The 22,752-nt window shown below is 39.7% G+C and overlaps 3 protein-coding genes across 5 annotated transcripts; 2 read left to right on the top strand and 1 right to left on the bottom strand.

Annotated features, from left to right (window-relative positions):
* The first annotated feature begins 202 nt into the window (after positions 1-202).
* Positions 203-5,430, top strand: yod1 (YOD1 deubiquitinase). Its single transcript, XM_022761384.1, has 3 exons — positions 203-252; positions 1,930-2,142; positions 2,676-5,430. Exons 2-3 carry the CDS (start codon positions 1,935-1,937, stop codon positions 3,371-3,373), a joined length of 906 nt encoding a protein of 301 aa, XP_022617105.1. The 5' UTR covers positions 203-252; positions 1,930-1,934; the 3' UTR covers positions 3,374-5,430.
* Positions 2,252-21,576, bottom strand: kif17 (kinesin family member 17). 3 transcript variants are annotated; one of them, XM_022761380.1, is made up of 15 exons: positions 21,025-21,576; positions 20,595-20,741; positions 20,305-20,406; positions 19,812-20,001; positions 18,423-18,875; positions 18,175-18,269; positions 17,872-18,073; positions 17,588-17,685; positions 17,075-17,190; positions 16,575-16,803; positions 15,547-15,805; positions 15,363-15,424; positions 15,153-15,276; positions 14,764-14,901; positions 2,252-2,343 (listed from the first exon to the last, which is right to left on the bottom strand). In XM_022761380.1, exons 1-15 carry the CDS (start codon positions 21,253-21,255, stop codon positions 2,282-2,284), a joined length of 2,508 nt encoding a protein of 835 aa, XP_022617101.1. In that variant the 5' UTR covers positions 21,256-21,576; the 3' UTR covers positions 2,252-2,281. The 3 variants fall into 3 exon arrangements, with proteins under 3 accessions (XP_022617101.1, XP_022617102.1, XP_022617103.1); XM_022761381.1 differs by having other exon boundaries at positions 15,153-15,273; XM_022761382.1 differs by having other exon boundaries at positions 15,363-15,421.
* LOC111233542 (specifically androgen-regulated gene protein-like) lies at positions 6,393-13,266 on the top strand. Its single transcript, XM_022761383.1, has 4 exons — positions 6,393-6,475; positions 9,928-10,083; positions 10,363-10,558; positions 10,660-13,266. The coding sequence occupies exons 2-4, from the start codon at positions 9,979-9,981 to the stop codon at positions 11,811-11,813; spliced, it is 1,455 nt and encodes a 484-aa protein (XP_022617104.1). The 5' UTR covers positions 6,393-6,475; positions 9,928-9,978; the 3' UTR covers positions 11,814-13,266.
* Positions 21,577-22,752: the final 1,176 nt, after the last annotated feature.

Genomic DNA, 22,752 nt, shown 5'->3' with positions numbered 1-22,752 from the left:
AGAAATGCCTCAAGAAAGTAGTTACAGTGTGTTTTGCACACACTGCAAACACAGGAGGCCTCAATGTGCTTATTTGTGGCATAACAAATACTGTAAATATTACTGTAGCTCAAAAACTCGGTTGCATCTATTAGGGAATTTACGGTAGAAGACAGCTAGCGTCATGATGTCATACAGACGTATGTAACGTTCCACACACCAGCGGTCTCACTGGATGTTTATTGTTTCAGGCAGGGCTGCAGTCCACGGCAGGTGAGGAAAAAAAACAACTTAGCCCATTGTCATACCACTTAATGCACTTGGTCGTGTATAGATTTGTCGCCTGACAGGTAAAAGAATTTACCATAGTTTATTTGGATGCGAAACGTTTGAAAAAATACTGTCCAATTCACGCCAAGATAATGGTCAGGCTAGCATGCTAAGGTTAGCAGATGATACATGATACAGTTAGCTGCCCGTCAAACATTAACATTAATTTGTGCCTGAATACGGGCAACTATGTTTCTTTCATACACTTTTAGAATAAATGTCACTAACGGCGCGACTATTTGTCGAGTTGAGTAACAAGTGGCCCCACATAATTCAGTTTTTCTTGCTTGGCAGATAGTTCCTAGCTTAGTCCGCTATCTGTGTGTCTTATTGCTGAGTTAACTGCCAGAACAAAGAAAATAAAACAAAGCAATGTCGCTGTCAGGTGTTTTACTCTACTGCTGCTGCCCATCAGCAGTTTAATTGTTATACGTCTATTTAGAAAGCAGTACTATAATATAACGGCTAGCACAATATAGACTATCTGACCTGCCTTCGGTATAACATTGACTATTATATACAATTAGCAGAGTCAAGCTAATGTGGCTTATCGCTACATGGTAAAGCAGATAAATTCCAAGCTAGATAACTTTACATAACCTCAACAACATGTAAATAAAGTAACTGTGTACTTGATTCAAAGTTGTTAAATCCCTGCACAATGTACTTATTAGACGAATTACATATTACAAATAACTTACCATGACTAGTGGATTTACAATTCTAGCTATATGTTTATGACTCGGCACTTAGAACTGACTACAATTTCATGTATAGTATTTCTTCTTGGTTTCTGGCGCTTCCCTATGTCCAGTTTGTATCTCACATAACCACTCTTACTACATTTTGACATTTTGTACTGATGAACTGAGGTACTATTTTAGTTCAAAGAAAAAAACGTGAAAAAACGTAACTCAAACTGCGTTTATGACATTTAAAGGATCTATTTGACATTTCTAATAACCAGGTCACCTATCCTGCTTTTGCAACAGCTCCAGGCAGTGAATTGGAAATGTTAATTAATTTGATTAGGTATGTTAGCATTCTTCCGTCCAAATAAAGATGGCAACATGGAATTAATTACATACAGTATACATCAAGTTTACCAGGTTATTAGGTATCTCTAGCTAAAAGTAATGCAGTCGAATCCTGCAATAAATCCTACCTCCCTGGAGGTTATAATGTTCCGTTTTATTTCAATTGTTTTAGAGAGGTGTTGATTTAACTGATCATTTTGGAGGATGTAGTTTGTGATGCTGTTGAACTGTAGCCTATTGGATTAGTCTGCTGTCATTGAAATAAATGAGGGACAAAATAATGGAAACTCCTGTCTAGACCTGAAACTGGTACATATTTGTGATTGAACATTAGAATGACAGCAGCAGAAATAGTGACTGGATATGATTAAGATTTGATGTATTCCAGATAGGCTTTTATAGTAACAAAGAAAACTTTATCAGAAATTTTATTAAATATTCTTTATGAATTGAGATGTTTACCAAGTGTCCTCTTGATAGCTCAATCTCTTGTCAACAAATACCATGGTAGATTAGTCATTTGTATACCAGTTACTTTCATTGTTACAGATATGAGTTAAATTAAGATTTCACATTTTTGTAGGTAGGATGTTGAGGCTTCGCTGTAAGACCAAAAATGGGAGCCACATAATGCAGGGCTTGACTCATCAGTCCTGTGTCCAAGAGCTGAAGAGTAAGGTGGAGGAGCTGACTGGTATCCCCTGTGATGTGCAGAAAATTATGGTTGGTTACCCACCCTCCAGCCTTGATCTTCGAAATGGAGATGCTCACCTCAAGGATTACCCCATCAAATCAGGTGTGTGTCAAACATCAAAAATATACAGATAACATGGGGGAAAAAATCACACCATTTATTGTTGATATTATTTTATTTTATTACGTTAGAAACCTTTTTTTTCAAGACATAAGTAGAATGACAGATTTTACATTTAGGTTCAGGTTTTTGTAGCTCTGGACAGTATTTCGTGGATTATCCAGAGGAACCAGGACACTGTTTCTGCAACAACAAAAAAAATGCTGTGAATTTTTTTTTCATTCTTCATTGCTGTGCACCCCAAACCAAATTCAGTTCACCTTCATTGTATTGCAGTTGTGGTAGAAATATCAGATGGAAATCTCAAAACCATGGCACACTATTTTTTGTAATTGGGTGAACTGACCCATTTATATACACTTTTTTGCGATCAGATTTTTTTGAGACGTTTCAAATATGTGCAAAAGATTAAACTGAATATCTATAATCAATATAATGTTTTTTCCTCTCCACGTTGTCAAACAAAGTCTGACCAGGTTGAGCTAAGTTGTATCATTGATTTGTTATCCTCACAGGAGACACACTCATTGTTGAGGAAGAAAAGAACAAGCCAAAGCCTCAGGATCATCCCACTGTGACTAAAACACCACGCCTGGAAGCCTCACCTGTGCTGGCACGTCGAGTGGTCCCAGCTGACAACTCCTGCCTCTTCACCAGTGTGTATTATGTCGTGGAAGGTGGCGTATATGACCCTGCTTGTGCTCCTGAGATGCGAGGCCTCATTGCCCAAATTGTGTCGAGTGACCCTGCAGCTTACTGTGAAGCGGTGCTGGGAAAGACCAACGAGGAGTACTGCTCCTGGATAAGACGCGACGACACCTGGGGAGGAGCCATTGAGGTGTCCATCCTGTCCAAGTTTTACCAGTGTGAGATCTGCGTGGTGGACACTCAGACAGTCCGAGTTGATCGATTTGGGGAGGATGCTGGCTACCACAAACGTGTTCTGCTCATCTATGACGGCATCCACTATGACCCGCTGCAGAAAGAAAACCCCGGCTCTGACACCCCGCCCCAGACTATCTTCTCCACCACAGACGACATAATCCTGGCCCAGGCCCTCGAGCTGGCAGACGAGGCCCGCCGCAAGCGGCAGTTCACGGACGTAAACCGCTTTGCATTGCGCTGCATGGTGTGCCAGACAGGCCTGGTTGGACAAAAGGAAGCTCGGGAGCATGCCAAGGAGACAGGCCACACTAATTTTGGGGAAGTATGAACATTGTTAAGTCTTTTTTTCCCCTCTCACAAATACAACCACCACCAAACCTGTGCCCCATGTCTGACAACTCTGTCTGTCTGTCTGTCTGTCTGCTTGTGTGATCCTCTACCTCACATTGTCTAGCGACATCTATGGAGAATCTGCAGACACTGTGTTCAGCCTCTAACCTGTTCAGTATTATTTTTTAACTGCTGTCAGTTCTCAAAGTCAGAAACGCTACTGCAGAGCTCTGATGTCATTAAACCATCATGTTGGCCTGTTAGGGATGGTTTCAAATCTGTTTAACCTGGGCCAGGAAATTATGCAAACAATTCTTAGGATTTGTTTTAATCTGTTTCGATTACTCGATGGTTGGGTTGTATTGAGACAAACCAAACAGTGGCTGATGTGTTGTCAGTTAGAAAATGCACCAACTTGCTAATAGTTACCTGTGACTGACTGAACTTATATATGTGATAAAATCCCACTGCAAAGAGTGATTAAACAACCACTAAGAATTATTTGTACTATGATATGGTCCTACTCACTGTTGTCTTAAATGCAGCACACCAAGTTTGACTGTTATTCATCATGTTGGTTATGTAGCATGTTTTATATTTCCATTGTGGACAGAGGTTTGTCAGGAACTCTTCCAGTACTTAAAGCTGATAATTTGGTTCACTTTAGATGTCTGAATTGTTGAGCACAGTTGGGCATTGTTAATGCCATGCTAGAATCATCTTCATACAATTGTGCTATTTGCGACATCACTTTGAATTTTCTGAGCAGTGGCCAGTGTGAATGAGGTTTGAGATTGAGTTTATGTATTTTGAAATAGATTTATCATATTGCAAATTGTAATCAAAAATTAGCCTAATTACTTATGTGGGACTTTTTCCCCCTTTTTTAATGTTGCATCATCGTTTATCAGTGAGCTTGTTTTAAATTTAAACAATAAATAAATAAATAATGGTGCTGAAAACTATTTTACAAAACCTGTAGTGCTTTGTTTTTCTCCATTGGTACGACAGGTTTTCAGGAGTGTAATTTTTAATTCTGGTGTGTAATTTTCAGATGTCATGCTGTAAGAACTAATCTTTTAAAAACCAGTTGTTTTTTTTTTAAATATTGCTGCATAGTTTGAAAAACACTTAAGCGGTCATGAGGGGGTGTTTGAGCATTGTATTTCAGAACACAGATCATGGTGAGAGGATGCATGGTGAATTAACTAGAAATCTAAAATGAGTGCGTGTAAGCTACGCTATGTGAGAGAAGTCCTGCTCACTTAATGCATTTACTGTTCAGGTACAATCCATACATTATGTGCTTTGCTAATCAACATTAATCTTTAACTTTTTCAATTATAATTTTTCATCTCACAGTCAGGGTGTTTGGGAACTGTGAGTAAAGGTTTTGGTTTAATTTGTAGTGCTTGTCCAAATATTGCCACTCTGTTCCACTGTATGTTTTGCACAACTGGAGGATGTTCTCTCATTTTCAGCTAAAGTCAGGCATCATCTCTTTGGTTATTCCTTGGAAACTCACTGCCTAAAAGGATGAAGCATGCACTCATGTATGCTAAACATCAGGTCAAAAATGTGTAATCAGAGGCGGCCATTAAGATATCAGTTTTTTTTTTTCCTTGAAGCTCAGTTTATTATGCAGAACCAGTATTTGGCAATATTGGTACCGAGTTGATGCCAAAAGTTTAAGTTTGTCAAGGGAGGATTGATTGGGACTTTCTGTTAGAATTTTTCTTGGTTCAGACTCTGAGATGGTGTTAGGAATAAACGAAAGGCAACGCGAAAATGTCAAATTACTTTTTGTTTGAATGTGAATTACTATGATTTTTTTCCCTCATCTGTTACCTTAGGTAGTTTATTTGATTTTTACAGTAATAATGGATTAATCAGCTTGCATACAAGTGAAACTATGAAACGGCTTTGTTGTATTTTGTATTAACCAAGTTCTCATGACTCTTCAAGGACAATAACAATGAATGTTGCACATAAAGCACTACAGAACAACTGGATTTACTTGATTTTTTTCAGTGTTGTGTCACAATAAAACGTTATAGCCGATGATGTGTGCACGAGTCGTTTTGTAACAACTGTTTATTACTACTACTATTTACCTTTAAATTTGTGTAAAGATTTTTTTTTTGATTGTTATCATTCTACTTGACTACTTGTTTATCATCAAAGGTATGGATCTTAAATAATGTCTATTTATCCATATAATTGTATTGTGACAAAACTAACTTCAAGCTAATATTGCTTCACAGTTCTCATGTCTAAATGAATATAAAACCTTTACAGAAAACTACAGTCCATTCAAAACAATGAGAGAAACGTGTGTTACTTTAAATGGCCCTGATTATTTTTGTACTGATGGATACAAATAGATAACGGATATAACCATCTCTATTTATAACTCAGTCAATCCTTGGTCACTAGAGATCAGCCCCGTTTGGCTGAACAACACTGATCCTGTGCCATCAGAGTGGGATTACACTACCTACATGTTATTTTTATCTTAATAGGATCAAAGATTTGTTCAGCTGACTGTTTGACCAACTGTAGCAGCTACTATTAAAAGAGACAATTTATAGACAATTATTTATATATATATATATATATATATATATATAAACAAAAAATAATTTAGTTTGTGTGGTCACATAGAAGAAGCTTTATGCAAACCTTGTCTACCACGGGTTAACGGTTCCTAGTGTAACGTAAACACTGCTCCCAACTCTTGTGAAGTAACGAGTAATTGTTTTGTATTGCATTTTAAACGAGTCTGGGTTATTAGTGGATTAAAACGTCCCCCGACCACACGCGCTACTGTTTGCAGAGAGAGAGAGAGAGTTTGAAACAGATACTGATTAACAGATTATTGCAGGTGTAGCTATGACGACGAGGGCTCGCGCGTCTTATGGAAAAGGCTGCTCTCTGATTGGCTAAAAGCTTAGGGCACAAAGTCCTTCATGCAGGTATCTCAGAGCCGCTCACTCACCGCGTCCTCACTCATTGGCATAAGAAGTAGAAGATGGATAACTGACTAATGCGCGGAGAGTCAAACAGGTGGTCGACTGCTGCAATTCTGGACAACTTTGTGGTCAGTACTTAGTTTAAATATCTTAGTTTAAATCGTGTTTATCTGTTAATGGTGATTCATGGCACTTATCGGGTAAAAGGTGTCAACCTGTGCTTAAGATTTAAATTATGATTAATTTCAACATTTTTCATTTTCTAAGGAATCCCGTTTTAAAAAAAATGTGTCTTCTGCCACATGATGATCTCCGACTTCAACTTTTTGTGGCATCACACTGTAGCTATATCTGATGTCATTTAGAAATGTCATATAGTGTGAAGTCAGGCTTTGTATTATTTGTAGACTAGTTTCAGGGGTCTCTTGGGACTGGAGTAAAAGTAGGCTTATGTATATTATACACGTTTTGATCAATGGATGTTTGTATATTTTGTAATAGGGGCTGTTGGTCTTTACAAAAGGAAAAATAGCCAAATGAACTTGGACCCCTGATGAATGTGAAGGCAGAGGGTTGCAGGCCAGGTCGTGAGGGTTAAACGGAACTTGAAAAACTAAACAGGGATGGTTTCACCTAGTTGCATAATCCCTTTCAGACAGTGCATTAAAGATAATAAAACCTTGGGCAGTTGCTCTTTTATAGCCGCAATCAAAACAACACTGTGCTATTGTGTCAGAGATTAATGCTGGAAGAAGTTTGACATGGCAATTAAATTTGTGGCCTCAGCCTATGCATCACATGGTTTTGCTAAGATCAGTATGTTTTTGTTTTTTTTTTATGGCAGTTGCTACTGTTTGACAGGAGTCTACATATAAACACAAATGAAAATATATCACAATGTTAAGTTGAACTTTCACTGGAAATGGTCTGCAGGGGCTAGTGACTAACCACAGTTTTATAAGTATGAGGTTTTGTTATGAGAGGGGAAAACCCAACTCAAAATACAATTATTTTTGAATAATCTCCAGGCCACAGCAGCTGCTCTGGTTATCTGCATGGGATCAAGCCAGATTGTGTCAGGTATATAAAGCGTTATCTTAGTGTTTCCACTGTTCAGATTCATATCCTGACTTGCATGCAGCAGGACAGATGGGGACATTTACGGAACGGCCTGGTGAGATGGGATGACATTGCAAACCATGAATAGTGAACAGGAGTGCTTTTGTGCTTCCCCTGGTCTAAGTAGCAGCCCTTCACTCTCAGGTGTTGAAACTTATCCAAAAGTGAATTTCAATCACTCAGATCAGACAGGAGTTCCTTTATACTAAAACTCCAGCTCTATTTCTACAACACCAGTAAAAGTACAGTAAAAGTAAAGGGAAATGTGTTTATTCTCTAATTTTTTGTTTGTTCTGGTATAAATCTCCTGCTCAAATGACAGGTAAACAAATGCTGAAGATGCTTTTATACAAAGTATCTACATTTTGGCATCCCCAGGAGGAAACCAATCTCTAGTCAGAGTATTACAATTTACATACTCTTTTTATTTCACCACCTAAAACTGATGCTTTATCCAGGGGAAGAAAAACAGCCAAATACCAGACTGTTACAGTAAGACAACACGGTCACACTGGATATCATATAGCTTTCAGGAGATCATTACTGCTGCCCTCCACCCTGTCGGAAATTGATCCGGTTGAGGAAGATTAGGAGTGGCATGTGGGCTGTAATCTGAGTCACATGCAGCAAGAGGACTAGTTAGATATCTGTCAGAAAGAGACTAAGCTATGATACTCTGTCATTCTCTACCAGGCCTCTAGAAAACTCATGTCCATATGAGAGGCATCACAGGGTCACACAGGATGTCACACATGGCTATGAGATGATATTTAGACAGGTCCGAGTGAGCGACGGGGCCATTCAGAAATCTAGAAAATAGCCTAATAAAATCATGCATTACTTGTCTAAACAAACATGCAGCCATTGTAGTGGTTTAGCCAATACAGACTATGTGTCCTTCTATAATACTGTGAACCATATGCCAGGCATACTGTATTCTTTTAGATGCATTTCCAGGCAGCCACTGCAAATAGCTTTTGCCAGCAAAAGTATGAAAATTAATTTAGATTATCCACCAGAATTACGTTGCCTTTAATTTGTTTTTTTCCCTAATTATGTTACAATTGCATGGTAACATTGTTTTGAAAAGTTCTTGTTGGGAGCTTCACAGGCTATAATATCAGAAAATCAGACCTAGTAGAACACTAAGCAAATATAGATTCTGTGAAAATAATAACATGAACTTCCTGTCTTGCACTAAAATGGTTGCTGTTATGCAGTGGTTGATTCTTAAGTGATGGGTGTAGGAGTTTGCCCACAATGTAATCCAGTCTGATTCTATACTGTCCCTATGAGCAAAGAAATTTTTACTTAATGAAAACATAAATTTAATGCAGCGGATTAGCTAACTAGACTAGGTTGATAATACAGAGGATCTAAAGGCCCACTTTGGGCAGTTTTTATTCACTTGTAATAGATTTTGAGTTGCTTTAAACACTTTTTAATTCTCAAGAAAAAGTTTTAACATTCTCCTGTGACATTTTCCTCTGGGGCGACAATGCACACAGCACAATAATGCTGTGATACATTTGTTGTTCTTTAATGGCATGATGATGTATGAAGTCTACAATTGTGCACTCTTGTCATGAATTGATATTGTAAATACAGATTCTTTTGCAGTATGTTACAATTCTTGATCAAAACATCCAGCCCTACACAGCCCAACCGATGTACATCATGCTTGCAGCACAGGCTAATAGCATTACAGAACATAACTCTCGGTTATCTTTACATGTCTGACACTGTTTATATTTAATCCTGAGCTATTCATAAACACGGATCAGCCTGATCCGGAGCTGTCCAGACCTCTGTGGTGCTGATTACTGGTCACACACAGCAGCTAATTTTCCTTCTTCCCCATGTCTCCCTTTTGTTTTGTTTTTTTGTAAACCAATGTTTACCAGCTTCCCTGACTCCAAGCCATGTCCTGTTAATCAGTGCCTGTGCACACCATACTGTCACTTATTAATCAAAGGAAACAAAGGAAAAACAAAGGAAATCAAAGTCTAAATTCCTATACAGCTAAAAGACAATGTCATGCCAGAGCTTCTTGTCCCGTAGAATTAAAATTAGACTTGGTCAGCGCCTTGAATTTTAATAATATGTTGATCCAGAAAAATACATGCTGGAGTTCACCCTGTTACTAAATGTTGCAGTCTTTTTTATTTAAACATTTTATCAGACTCTATGATCATCCTCCATTTCTAATTGACTCAGTCCATGTGTTTAATTTACTCTTAAAAACATTATTTTACTGTGTAGAAGAGAGGGCATCTAAAAAAAAAAAACTCAGAAAATGGTTAAGAGAAGCAAAGTATAAACAATGTGGTTAAAATATGGTATGGTCCATTTAAAGGAATCTACTTTACACTATTTTTTAAAAGAATATTTTCACTCTGCTAAGGTTGTAGAGGAACAATTTAAACTGTAATTTAACTCTCCATTTATTTACTTTCCACAGAGTGAAACTCAACAAACTGTGCCACTAACCTTGGATAAGTAGGGTACTAAGATGCCCAAAAGCGATACCTGGCCAGGTGGCATTGGATTGGAGACCATGACTGGCATGGACAGTGCTGGCAGCTATGACAGCGTTGTCAGTGCCAATTCTGTCTTTGTAAGTAACTGACCTTACCCGAATCTCAGAATGTGAATAGATCTTCTACATTATACAAAACAACATGAAATATTGAGACAAAAAACATTTGGGTAACTGAAACAAAACTGAACCATAAAAATTAAGGGATGAATCTGGTTTAATAGTTTTATATAACATTTAGAAGTCAAGGGTTCAGAGCCTCAAACATTCTTATATAAAAGAAATGTAAATTCTGTTATTTAGTTTCTGAGAGTTCATGTCTTTTTTGGGATATCTAAATTGTTTTATGTATTACAGAGCGATGATAGTCTGGAGCACCTGTCTGCAGAAGAGAAGGCCTGTCTCATGTTTTTAGAGGAGACTATTGAGTCTTTGGATACTGAGGAGGACAGTGGACTGTCCAATGACGAGCCTGACCTACTGCCCAGCCCTGGCAACCTTGCTACCAAACTGGCTGACCTGTCAGCCTCCATGAGCAAGAGCAAGCTGAACGGTGAGTTAATCTCTTGAAACAGATGCAGAATTAGAAATCAGTCTTTGAAATACGGTAATGCATTGTACTTCCAGTAACAAACGTGCTCGCCTGTCTATCAGATTCACAGAAACCTGCCTCTAAAGAGCCAATCAAGGAAAATGCTGACGCTAAGCCCATGCAGAGCTACCTGGTTCCTACACCTCTTGTTATGGCGAGCAGCACTATGTGTTCTGTACCCAGTACTACACCAGGCATTCCTCCAGACAAAAACCTCTACTCCAAGCCTCAGTTCACTCCTTCAAGCAGCAAACCTGGTCACAAACACAACCAGAAACCTGTCACTCCCCCAGTACCTTTGGAGGTTAATGTTGTGATACCTCCTCCCACCAAACTGAGAGATAACTCAGTTAGAACAGCTGAGAGTCCTTTACCTAGAGGACCTCTGTCCTACGAGGCACTTGTTCATCTGCGAAGGAGTGCCTCCACAAAGAAGACCCCTTTGTGTCCCACAGTTGATCATACTATTGACTTGGACAAGCGCCTTCCTGCTTCAATGGAAGGTCCAAACCTCGGAAACCTGCCAAGATCTGAGAGATCCCACTCTGAGTCTTCCAAGTCTAAGACAAGTCCTCCAGTTGTGGCCCCTAAACCCAAAAAGATTCCTGCCAACACATCTGTGAAACCACCAAACGAAGGTTTGATAACCTCAGACTCTTCATACAGTGTCAAGCATGCGACAGATCCCCAGGTGGTGAGACTGACAGCTTTGCAGAAGCTTGGGCTCCTGAAAGACCAACAGCCAGAAAATGGGATAGTAGCCCCCCTATCTCCCCCTAAATCTCACTCCTTTTTGGACCCAACACCTAAGAGATATACAAAAGGTCCATCTAACGGTAATCCATCAAGAAGCCCATCGTTTTGCTGCTCTCAAGTACCCACAGAGCCTAAGAACAAGCTGCTGCAGAGCAGTGCCAGTTTCCATAACTACTCAAGACGTGACCAACAGTCTGTATCTGCATCACATCCTGTCCAATCCAATGGATTGAAGGCAGCTGGTTTGGAGCGCTCTGCTACCCTGAACAGCTACAGGAATGGTGGAAACTGTCCTGAACTGGGACACATGACAGCAGCCGAGCCAGTGAAAACCACCACTACAGCTCAGCCTGCCTCCCACAAACCTTCAAACGCAGTTGCATATACTGTGATGGTGGTGCCTGGGATGGGAGCTGATCGAAAAGAAGCGCTCAGAAAGCTTGGACTGCTCAAAGACTGAAAACTGGTAAACAACAGAAGTCTGCCTGCTTAAATGCAGTGCTTAGAGAGAGTTCAAGAGTACCATCAGATTAAAGAGAGGTTACAGCATTAAGCGGGAACTTGGCACTTGACACTTTGGCAAATTGAAGCATGAGGATGAAGAAGAACAACTTAAATGGAAATAACAGCACTTTTAATCTAGGTCATGCTATTTTACTTACTTGAGGGCAGTTTTTCCCCAACTATTGTACTGTAGGTCTGAAGAGTATCTGGAAATGCACCTTACACATCAAACCCCTGAGGCTCTCCATATTTGTTGAAAATGGTGTCTAATGAGAATCTCTTATTGTGTTTACTGTAACAAATTTCAGTTAGGCGCAACAGGACACCAAATCAGCCTAAGACTGCATATGGAAAAAGTAAGCAGTATAAACATCACTATAGTCCTTAACCCTTAAATCTCCAAATCAGATGCAGCATTGGTTTTCTGAATGTTTAAAATACAGTTTTGCATACACTAGTATGTACACTCACTTTTGGGGCTATAAGAAATTATTTGTCCTAATTCAGATGTATGAAATTACGTTGCAGTAAGCCTTGGTGTGCACAAAAAATCCTACTTTAGAATAGTGGTGACACACTGAAAGCAAGCCACAGTGTGGTTTTCTATGAATCTTGTTCATTCCTCATTATACTGTACATAACACGCTGTTCCACTCTACTTCTACCTAAAGGAAACATCAACCCCAATCAAGAGAATTTTAACATTACTGATTGTTTTGCAATTCACAGATGTGCCTATAAGTGGATCCTTGAGAACATTACTTGGAGCAAAGCCGCAAAAAAAAGTTTATGCAGCTGATCATTATTATAAAACAAAACTCTGAAAATGTTTTGGGGTGATTTTTCAGTCTTTTCTAAACTATAGTAGCTATCAGAATTACATGATTATTAAGATCTGATGTACCAGTAGCTCACAGATTTGTTTCTACTATAATTTTAAACTGTATATGTTGTTTAGATGGTCTCAAAACATGTATGACAAGCTGGGTTCATGTGACTGCCTTCATGGTTTAAATACTGGAGATGTTCATCAAGAGTGAAAAAAAATGACAATGTGATTACTTCTACCAGCTCTTTACCATTTCCATAAACTCATCACTGAAAATAAAAAAAAAATCTGCATGTAATATATTACATATTGAAATCTTTATCATGACATCTAAGCACAGTATTACAGCAGTCAAGCCGTTTCTGCGCAAGTGAGAAAATACAGTAAATTTTTGAATTGTGAAGCCTAGTTTTTGAAACTGTTGCCAAGCCTTGTGGACTGTTTCACTTTGACATGTAATTAAGTTGAGCTCTAAATGATTTGCCTTTTCAGACTGAGCGGTTGAACAACAGTCACAAAGAGGCAAAAACCCTTTAAGTCAAACCGTCATCCCTGTAAACCTGCAAGTGACTTTACCTCTCAGCTTCACCCAGCACTCCACTTACAGAATGACTATCAGTCAAACTACTCATCTTACAGGCCACTCGGGCGATGAGAAAGCCTGCTCAGCTGTTCTTCCATTATCCGATTATCCTGAGCCCCACCTCCATGTGAACTTAGCAAACCGGTGCTTTCCTTTCTTTGTTCTCTTGATATCCCTTGCATGGAAGACTTCTAATTCCTCCTACTGACTTATTTGAATGGCTAGGCGATTCTTATGTAACAGTACCGAAGCCTCAATGGAATTAGTGTGTGGTTGACTATTGCAAGAGACATTTACAGTTTCCTTCTGTAGTGTTATCTTCTCAGTAAGGCAAGCACCTCGCCTAATGGGCCTGTACCTGTGTCTAGTATGTCTGCACGCAGGCAAATAAAGGGTGTCAAATTTTGAAACTGACACGGGTCTCTGCCAGTCAAGTAATATTAAACAATGGATGTAGAAATCAGGCCATTGCCAAAGTTAGAAATGTGATACTAAGACAGAGAAGAGAGCTGCAGAAAGGATTGAGTTAATCACTAGAGATACATATGCAACTACAACGTCAGAGGAAGAAAAAAAAGAAAAAAGGATAGGCTGCAGTTTGCGCATCTGCTGCAGCTCCCACACTGGAGAGACAGACTCCATCATGGGATTATTTCAAATCAAAAGAAATCTATGCAAACTTTCAATATTAACATCAAAATCTATTTTTATGATTCACAGTTTTGGCTCTAATTAAGGGTTCTATCTCTTTATCAGGGTTTAATAGTCACACAAAAATGCACAGTGCTGACCCCAGAGGTCATATGTAACATGAGATAAGTGTCTACTACCTGTCAACACTGGTGCCTTGACAACAGCTCCTCTGACCCATTTGTGACAGTGGAGTCACCCATTTGTTGTGACACTACAAACTGCTCTGACATGTCATTGGCTCAGATCTTATTACTGTTCATCACACTCTAAACAAGTTTAAATGGCTTTTTGTAAAGTAAATGAAATTAGCCTTGAAGTGGATACATTTATTTATTGTATCTATTCAGCAGCAAGTGCAGATTTTTAAAATATTTGATAAGGAACGGATTAAAATTGTGGTTTAGAATCAGCAACAGGAAAATAGTTTAGAAAAGAAACGTTATAGTAGCTGAACTTTGAGTTTCACAGTGCCTGAATCAAAAGTTTTTAGAGTACAGTGCAAAAACTTACAGATAGTATCATAACATAGGTAGCATTTTCCTCAAAATTACATTCAAAGTGTGACACAAGACACAACTGGACTGTCCACTGTATACATTTCTGGTTAGCAGTAGTTATCAAAAGTTCAATATTTGATAATTTATTATCCACTATATGTGATCAATCACGTTGTATAAAATCTTTATGTCAAAAATAGATGATCGTGAGATGTGTTAGTGTGTATAGGGCATGGGAATTCACAGTCTTCTCAAATCCCCTCATTCTGGATGTGAGTTTTGCTTTTTTTGCGCTTCACCTTACCATTGGACACGGGGACACCCAGCGACTCCAGGCGGAAGGGTCGCGGCAGGATGGAGTCTGAGTTGACGGGTGGGTTCACGGTGGAACTGTTCATTGTTAGGTGGGCCGCCCCGTTAACCAGGGGAGGAGAGTGGATGGCTGTAGGAAGAAGAGCTCCGTCAAATGGGTAAGATCAACATATGAGGGAAAATGCCTAAATGTAAAATGTGAGTGCTGCAGAAGGTCATCTTAGTTGTAAAAAGGTAGTTTTTCTAAACTCTCACCAATCTAAACATGGTTACTTTTATACCATTGTTTGCATTTGCTCCACCTCAAAGAGCTGATGCTTCTAAATGTAAAGAAAGCCCAGTCAGTGATCAGTGGAGAAGACCTGAAGGTCCTGGTATTACCGTGTCCCTTGGTAGTGTCGCCCCCCATCAGTTGGCTGGCTCTCTTTGACTTGAAGTAGCTGCTGGCGATGTTTTCACTGTCACTGCGGTCCAGCATTTCCTTATACCTGTCCTCTTCCACCTGCTAAAAACGCAAAGGAGCATGGCTGTGATGAATGTTTCAGTACATGTGAGTGAAAGATGACGTATGAAACAAACACATAAACACACCATGAATGATTCTCCGCTATCAGCAGTTGAGCCTCTGCGAGTTGAAAGTTTTGGATGCACTGCTATGAGAGAGAAACAAAGCAAGATAGTATTTAAGGGAAAGAATCTGCGTCATTTCTAAAACCTAATAAGCATCTACTTAGTCTATTTTCTCTATGCCCCCCCCCCCCTTCACATGGTGCACCTGAAGGCAGTGTTGTTTTCTGCACCATCACATCCGGCAACCTCCAAGCGGCGCTATCCTCGTCCCAGACAGCTTCTTTCTTCAGGCGGTCCAGGTTGCTGTAGTTGCAGTCACGCCGCACCAGGGGAACCATACGCTCCAGCAGGCTGCTCAGAAGTTGCCCCTCCCTCTCCAGCCGGCGGATTGTTGCCAGGTAGTCGTCTCTCTCCACCTCGAACTCTGCCTGCAGGTCCCGGATCTCCAGTTTGGCTGCTCTCAACTGTCATAACAGGTTAATCAAGTCAAGTCAATTTTATTTGCACAGCTCCGAATCATAACAGAAGTTATTTCACAGAACCTTTTATATAGAGCAGGTCTAGACTGTACTCTTCATAATATTAATGTGTCTTTATGGTTGAAGGGCAGAGCATACAATTCAGCACTGAAAGCTTAAAGACTGCAATTTTGATTCCACATTATCCAGCAACAGTCAGTGCAAACCTCTTGTTGGTCTTTTGTACTGCACACCCTGAACACAGCTGGAAAATGCTGCATGGTATTGAAGATTTGATGTGCAATAAAACAGCAGTTTTTACCTCCTAACTCAGCCAATCCAGGAGGAGACATGAGCTTCCTAATTATCTGTTAAATTAAATACTTTTACTCTCAAGCCTCGTAATAAGAGGGGAAAATATGCATCACTGTGAGAATTTTGGAACAGTTAGTACAGTTAATACTATTCCTACTCTGAGATGCTTAATAATGATGCATGAGGCTGGATGAATAAAAAAGCTTTCATGAAAAGTATAGTTTCAGCTGTTGTTGCATCGACAATGAAGAGTAGCAAAATGGAAATTTTTCCTATGAAAATTGGATTATTATTTTCAGAGCAGTGGATTTTTTTTTTTTTTAGGGTAGAACAATTATATATTAAAAATGTCCACAAAAGACCCAAAATATACAGTATATTCCTTTGTCAGGGGCCAGATCCATTTTTGAAAATGTCCCATACATCCTGTCACATTTGTCTTACAACCGCAGTGACCCACCTTGCCCTGGACCTTGACCAGAATTTGGCTTTTTGCATGAACTTCTTCCTGGATGGAGTTGTAGACATTCAACAGCACATTTTCACTCTCCTCACTGTTCTCTGACAGAGCGCAGATAAGATGGACCTTTCTCTGGTCTGCAAGGTTCTTCCTCTGCCGGTGTCTCTGCTGTAACTCTTTGTTCCTGGCCTGCTCCCCACCCACCACCTCCTGTTCCAGCTGCTGCAGCCTGTGGAGAAGAGAGATGAACAGGAATGATGCATTGGCAGGGAGGAAGTAGAATAACAACAGCAGCTTCAAGTGCCTGACAAGAAGAGGCACTTGAAGCTGCTTATTTTCCTGGTATAATGTACAATATTGAAAAGACACTATTAAGAAAGACATTTATCATGAAGTACAAGCAGTGCTGATGGTAAGGACCAGCTATTATGTCTCTGACTGACAGTTTCAACTACGTATGTAAAATGTGTGTGCAGTTTCACCATAGAAGAAGAACAAACCTTTCCAGCACATGCTTCTGGTCCAGAGGCTCTGCTGTGGTGGCGTCAGGTGAGTCTATAGGTCCATCTCCACCTGGACTTTTTTGGACACCAACTTCTGCACAGGGTACAGCAAGCTGGATCACCAACACGAGGAAATAACATCCATTAAGTTTTCTAATAACCCACTGTTTATTTTCATGTCAGAACCACACAGCAAACTGCATTCAAAGGCCGTTTGAAATCAGAGAGAGCTTGTATGAATTTAGGGGAATTAGCATATTTAAAAAAGCAAGGGTAAGGACTAATACAAAAAGGAGATGCATAACTGTCAAATGGGGAAACCTGTGGATGAGCTGTGATTATAAAATAAAAATGTGTAGTTCACTTGGTAAATTTAAAATAAAATTTAAAATAGAGTGATAAATAACTACAAAACAGATATGATCAGTATCACTGCATAAATGTAGCAATGAAAATCTTTTTTTTTAATTATTTATTGGTTAGTGGTAATGTGGTGGTAGTGGACAGTACCTTGGTCAGAGGAGTTTCTCCAGTCGCAGTGTGGCACACCGCATCAGTTTTAAGGCAGAGCTCTTCTTCAGCGACCTGCGTCATACATCTCGAGCTCACTGATGTTGGGAAACAAACCAGCAGTGTCAGGAAACAGGGTGTAGACACAGTAACAAGAAATCTTGATACACAAAGCAGTCAAAAACAACCATCTTGCTTTTTGTTCAGACTTTATCAGGAGTGTTGATTCACTAGTGCTATTTGACATAAAGGTGAGCACTGAAACCAATTTATAAACTCTTTACATGGTTCTTTGATGTGTGCAGATGATTTTCTGTCATCATTCTTGGTGACAGAGCTCCCCCTGGTGGCTCGGGCCTGCTCCAGATTAGATAGTTTGGATTCATAAGAGGAACGCAGGGCAGCAATGTCCTCCTGCAGCTTTGCCTTGGATTCCTGCTCTGCATTGTACTCAGCCTGCAACTTGGCCAGCCTCTCCTCGTACTCCTGTGGAGAGAGCAGAATACAGACCATAAATCACTTGATCCTTATACATTACATGTGGAGATGTGAAGTGATATATTGGTGTGGGAACGATCTGTAGTTGCCTCTTTAATCTTTTCCTTTTCTGCCTCTGCGGTGCTCGACTGTGGCCTTGAAGAAAGATCAGGGGACTCTTCAGACAGCTGACCAGCCAGCAGAGCTGCGTGACAAAAGGACAAAAAAGCAAGAGTTTTCTTCAGCAAGAAAAGCAAATACAAGTGAACGTTTTCTCAATTATGTGCATTTTTAAATTCTTTGGCAGTATAAAATAAAGATATGTTGTTTATATCAAAAGATAAAATATACCACATACTTGAGAGGTTAGCAGTGCCCAGCTGGCCTGAGATGAGGGCCCGCAACTGCTTAATCTCCTCTTGATACTCTCGGAGCAGAGCATCTTTGGGGTCCTCGTTGATACGAGGTCTGTTCTGGATGCTCTTCGCTCGGTTGGCGTAGCGCAGCGTGCTCAGGCTTTCCTCGTAGTTGTTGTCTGCAGGGGAGAGACAGGCGATCATCAAGGTGCGCGTGTTTCCTCCCAGAGAGTCCTGCAGCAGCCTGGTCAGCTTGGAGTCCCGGTAGGGGATGTATTTGGAGCGTCCGTCCACCAGGGCAGAGATGACGTTACCCAAGGCCGAGAGGGAAAGGTTGATCTTGGTGGCCTCACGCAGTCGTTCACCGGTAGCTCCAGTTTTAGACTGACGCTCACTTCCTGCCAGGTCAACAAGGTTGAGTTTACCTGCTCGTAGATGGTCCTGGCCAGCTGCATCTGAGAAGGTGGATGACAAAGAGAATGTAAAAAAAAATACAACTTTAAAATTTCTTTATCTTGTATTAAGTGAAAAAAAAAAAATCACTGTTAGATACAAACATTGTTAAAGAAATACCTGTTTGAAATGTATCTTGCATTTCTGGGTCTATAACCATCTCTTTTGATTGTCATTATGCAAACATACAGTACTTGCTCACACTGTCTTTTTATCATTTATTAGTTCTCTGAGCAACATGCTTATTGTGTTCTTTTTATACAAGTATTTGTTTATTTATTTAGACTTTGTAATTATTTTTGTGTTTTTAACTGATAAGAATTGACATCTCTCTGTAAAACACTCTGGTCAACATTTGTTGTTCTTTAATGTGTCCTATAAATACATTGACCTTGATGATTGTATTGTCTAACAGTATTTTGCTTTCTTATTCTTTGTGTAACTGGCTCTCCTTTTTGCACCAACATGTAAATCACAGATGAGTGATCCATCCAAGTAGAGACAGAGATAGCAATTTCTCCACACAATATAGCTAATAAAGCAGTATACAATGCAGCCATGAGACACGGTGCTTTTTGTGTTAATAAACATGTTGGCTACCTGTCAATCATCCACATTTTTATGTGAAAGCAACATATTTACAGTCTTTATAAACAAGTCATGCAGGAAATAAAAATTTCAGTGGAAAGTTGGTACACCGAAAAGAACAATTTCTCACCACAACAAAGGTCTTGAGACATCGTAAACATAATGACTTGATGATATCAGAAGGTGGAATTGTTCTTTAACTTGCTGCTGGTGACGTTATCAGACATAATAGCAACACATGCCTCTAAAAAGTTGGGTTTATGCAAATAAAAACTTCTTTACCACATATTAACATATTAGATATATAACTCAATGTGTTAAAGGTATTGTATAATTATGTGTGTGTTCACCAGTGTTGCAGATCTCCAGGTGGATGGTGAAGATGGAGTGAGAGCGGGAGGAGTCTTTGTTCATCAGCGTGTAGCCCACTGCCCGGTTCCTCCAGCCCTGCTCTATGATTCTCTCACACTCCCCCACACTGTGCACAGTGTGCATGGAGAGGTCCCGCACATACACCCCACGCTCTGGGTGCTCTTTCAGCTAGGCATTCATCAACCACACAGAAACACACACAATCAAAATGTGTCACCCTGTTCAAACACCTTCACCTTCAAGGAACTGTGTATGCAACTTCTGTTCTTCGAATCACCATGGCAACTTCTTACAGTTTTGTGTTCAAAATATAAGCACTGTGTTCACTTTCAGAATAGTCTGAGAAACAGGTTTCATTATCATTGTACTTATGTTTATCCTAAATCAAAGAACATTAATCCCTTTGGCTTCTAATGTTACACAGTATATCCTGATTTGTTTATTGAAAAAACAGTGCTTTAAGAGACTTACCTCCAATCTCTGTTTGGTGTCAGTTCCTAAAAGGTCTCTGATTTCTTCATTGTAAATCTCCAAGTAGGAGGCCCTCACCAGGAATTTGGTATTTTCTGCACACTAGCTTGCACATAAACATACAAGCATAATATTATTCTCTCTGAGCATGCATTGCTTAGATAGGCCTCATCATTAGACTGAAGCAAGTATGCAGATTGCACCAACAGAAAAAGTTTCACAAACAAGGTTTTTGCACTTTTTGCATGAAATATATGCGTGGCACAATTAACAACAGTTGCCCTGCCTACCTGAATACTCTCAAAGACGTGTTCAAACGCCCTCGGGATGACTCCCCTCTGGGCTGCAGGCTCGGACACCCCCTGCATTGTGAAAGACTTACCACTTCCAGTTTGTCCATAGGCAAAAATTGTGCCATTGTATCCCTCAGTGACACCCTGAAAAAAAAAATTGAAAAAGAAAAATAGTGCATTGGTGACCTTTTGCATGAAGCTTCTTTAAAAAGGAGCAACACCCTGCTGACCTTCACAAGTGACTGACAGCAGACTGTTAAGTAAATAATGAGGTCTGCAATCAGTAGCAATAAGATATAGGCAACTGATGTGCTCAGGGTGTCCAGTGACCATTGAGCTACTTTTGTAATGCCTACATCTGCAGACTGTTGCTTTGTGCTTGCATTGAAAGCAAAAAACAGAGTCAAAACTGTTTCAAGGACCTTACCTCAACCAAAGCATAGGCAATCTCATTGTACATCTGCTCAGTGGTTTGATCAATGAAGTAGGTCCCATCAAAGGTGAACTGTTTGGGCGGTTCATCCACGGCCCCAGGCTTCTCAATGAAGCACTGGCAGCGGCGCAGATCCATGGACAGCACCATCTTAGAGCCGAGAGCCTTCTCCCTGTCATTCAGGGGCCTGCACCTGACCACCACCTTCACTGACTCTGACCCCATGACTCACCATTCACTCCACAGCAGTTGGCTTGTGAGCAGGTAACGGATAAAAACAAAGGTAATGTTCAGTTCTGATTTATAAATGCATGTCTACAGAGGTGAGCTGCAGCAGGAAATCCCTGCCCTACTAACGTCTAGCCAACAAAGAGTTCACATCTGAAAGTCCACTGAGACGAGCTTGTTTACCAGAGGACATCACACATCAGGTGAGAAAAAATAGTCAAAATAAAAACAGTTGAGAAAAAAATGAAAATAAAGCAGAGTTAAGGCAGAAATATTTACAGACATAATGTTGATTGCCCTCGTCGTTCATTCGGCTGCGCTGCCCACGGCGTTTGGACGTTGCATAGCAACCGTAAACAACCGTTAAGGGATGAAACGGCCCGAGAACATAAGACTGTATAACGGCGGCCATTTTGGTGAGGAGGGAGTGAGGTCCAAGTGAGAAGTAGGTGCAATACAATAAAAATGTCATATCCTCACATATTACTACATAATCATGTATCCTTTTTTTTATAGCAAGAATGTAAACTTCAGTTCATTAAGATGTTGTCTCTCCAGCTACAGCTTCAATTTCCTTCTATACTCCAGGTGTCAAGTATATATAACTCTTAACTACATACTCTTTATCTGCCTTGTCAAGAAGTTAGTCCAGCCTCTGCTTATCAGTGCATTGTCATCAATGGTGCATGAAAACTTGAAATTTGAAATAACTAAAGATTTTTTTCTCTGTTAACATTTAGGCTAAATGCTAAGTTGAGTTACACACTGAAGGATGTACCCCACTGTCCACACAAAAAGGAGGAGATGTTAAACTATACAATGTATAATAAGACTAATATAATGATACAGCTGGGAGGACACTCATAGTAAAGAAATAATAACATTTAAATTTCAAAAGAAAAATAACAAAGCAACTATTTGATAGTCGAGTAATAGGCAAGGTTTTGGTCAGACATGTGAAGAGGCCTTTTTTTTTTTTTTTTTTTTTTTAAAAGTTTAGTGGAATTCATGATTAATCAAAAAAAATAAGTCAGAAGATTAAATCTATTATTAAATCAATCATTAGTTGCAGCCCTAATTGATTAAACTGTATAGTCATTTCGGAAGATGTAGTTTGTAGTGTTGAATTGTATTGCTTTATACTGACGCCCCTTTGTATAATGCAACAGTTCAACAACACCACAGACCACATCATCTAAAATGATCAGTTGATACAGTTGAATTAACACCTCTCTTAACAGTGTCACTAGTGAACATTTTAAGCTTCTTAAAAGTAGGATTTATTGCATAACTGTTGTTTTAGACTGCATGAGATTTAACTAGGTGTATTTAATAAACTTGCAACTGAATGTATATCAGTGTAGAAATCTCCTGTGACCCTATTTGCACATCAAGCAATCCCATGTGCCCTGACATTTAGAAACTGTGTGCAGTACAAGTTGCCAGAGTATTCCCCGGAGCAAAGTAGCTTCCTCAGTGTCAAAGCTGCAAGTG

Source organism: Seriola dumerili, unplaced genomic scaffold, assembly GCF_002260705.1.
Source record: "Seriola dumerili isolate Sdu_G_001 unplaced genomic scaffold, Sdu_1.0 BDQW01000409.1, whole genome shotgun sequence".
Taxonomy (NCBI): Eukaryota; Metazoa; Chordata; class Actinopteri; order Carangiformes; family Carangidae; genus Seriola; species Seriola dumerili.
This window is presented reverse-complemented; position numbering and strand designations above follow the sequence as displayed.

Coding starts and splice junctions, on each gene's coding strand:
- yod1 (XM_022761384.1), top strand. CDS start 1,935: ATGTTGAGGCTTCGCTGTAAGACCAAAAATGGGAGCCACATAATGCAG. Junction 2,143..2,675: donor GGATTACCCCATCAAATCAG/GTGTGTGTCAAA, acceptor TTATCCTCACAG/GAGACACACTCATTGTTGAG.
- LOC111233542 (XM_022761383.1), top strand. CDS start 9,979: ATGCCCAAAAGCGATACCTGGCCAGGTGGCATTGGATTGGAGACCATG. Junction 10,084..10,362: donor TCAGTGCCAATTCTGTCTTT/GTAAGTAACTGA, acceptor TATGTATTACAG/AGCGATGATAGTCTGGAGCA. Junction 10,559..10,659: donor GAGCAAGAGCAAGCTGAACG/GTGAGTTAATCT, acceptor CCTGTCTATCAG/ATTCACAGAAACCTGCCTCT.
- kif17 (XM_022761380.1), bottom strand. CDS start 21,255: ATGGGGTCAGAGTCAGTGAAGGTGGTGGTCAGGTGCAGGCCCCTGAAT. Junction 15,806..16,574: donor TGGTCAAGGTCCAGGGCAAG/GTGGGTCACTGC, acceptor CTGTTATGACAG/TTGAGAGCAGCCAAACTGGA. Junction 15,425..15,546: donor GAAAACAACACTGCCTTCAG/GTGCACCATGTG, acceptor TCTCTCTCATAG/CAGTGCATCCAAAACTTTCA.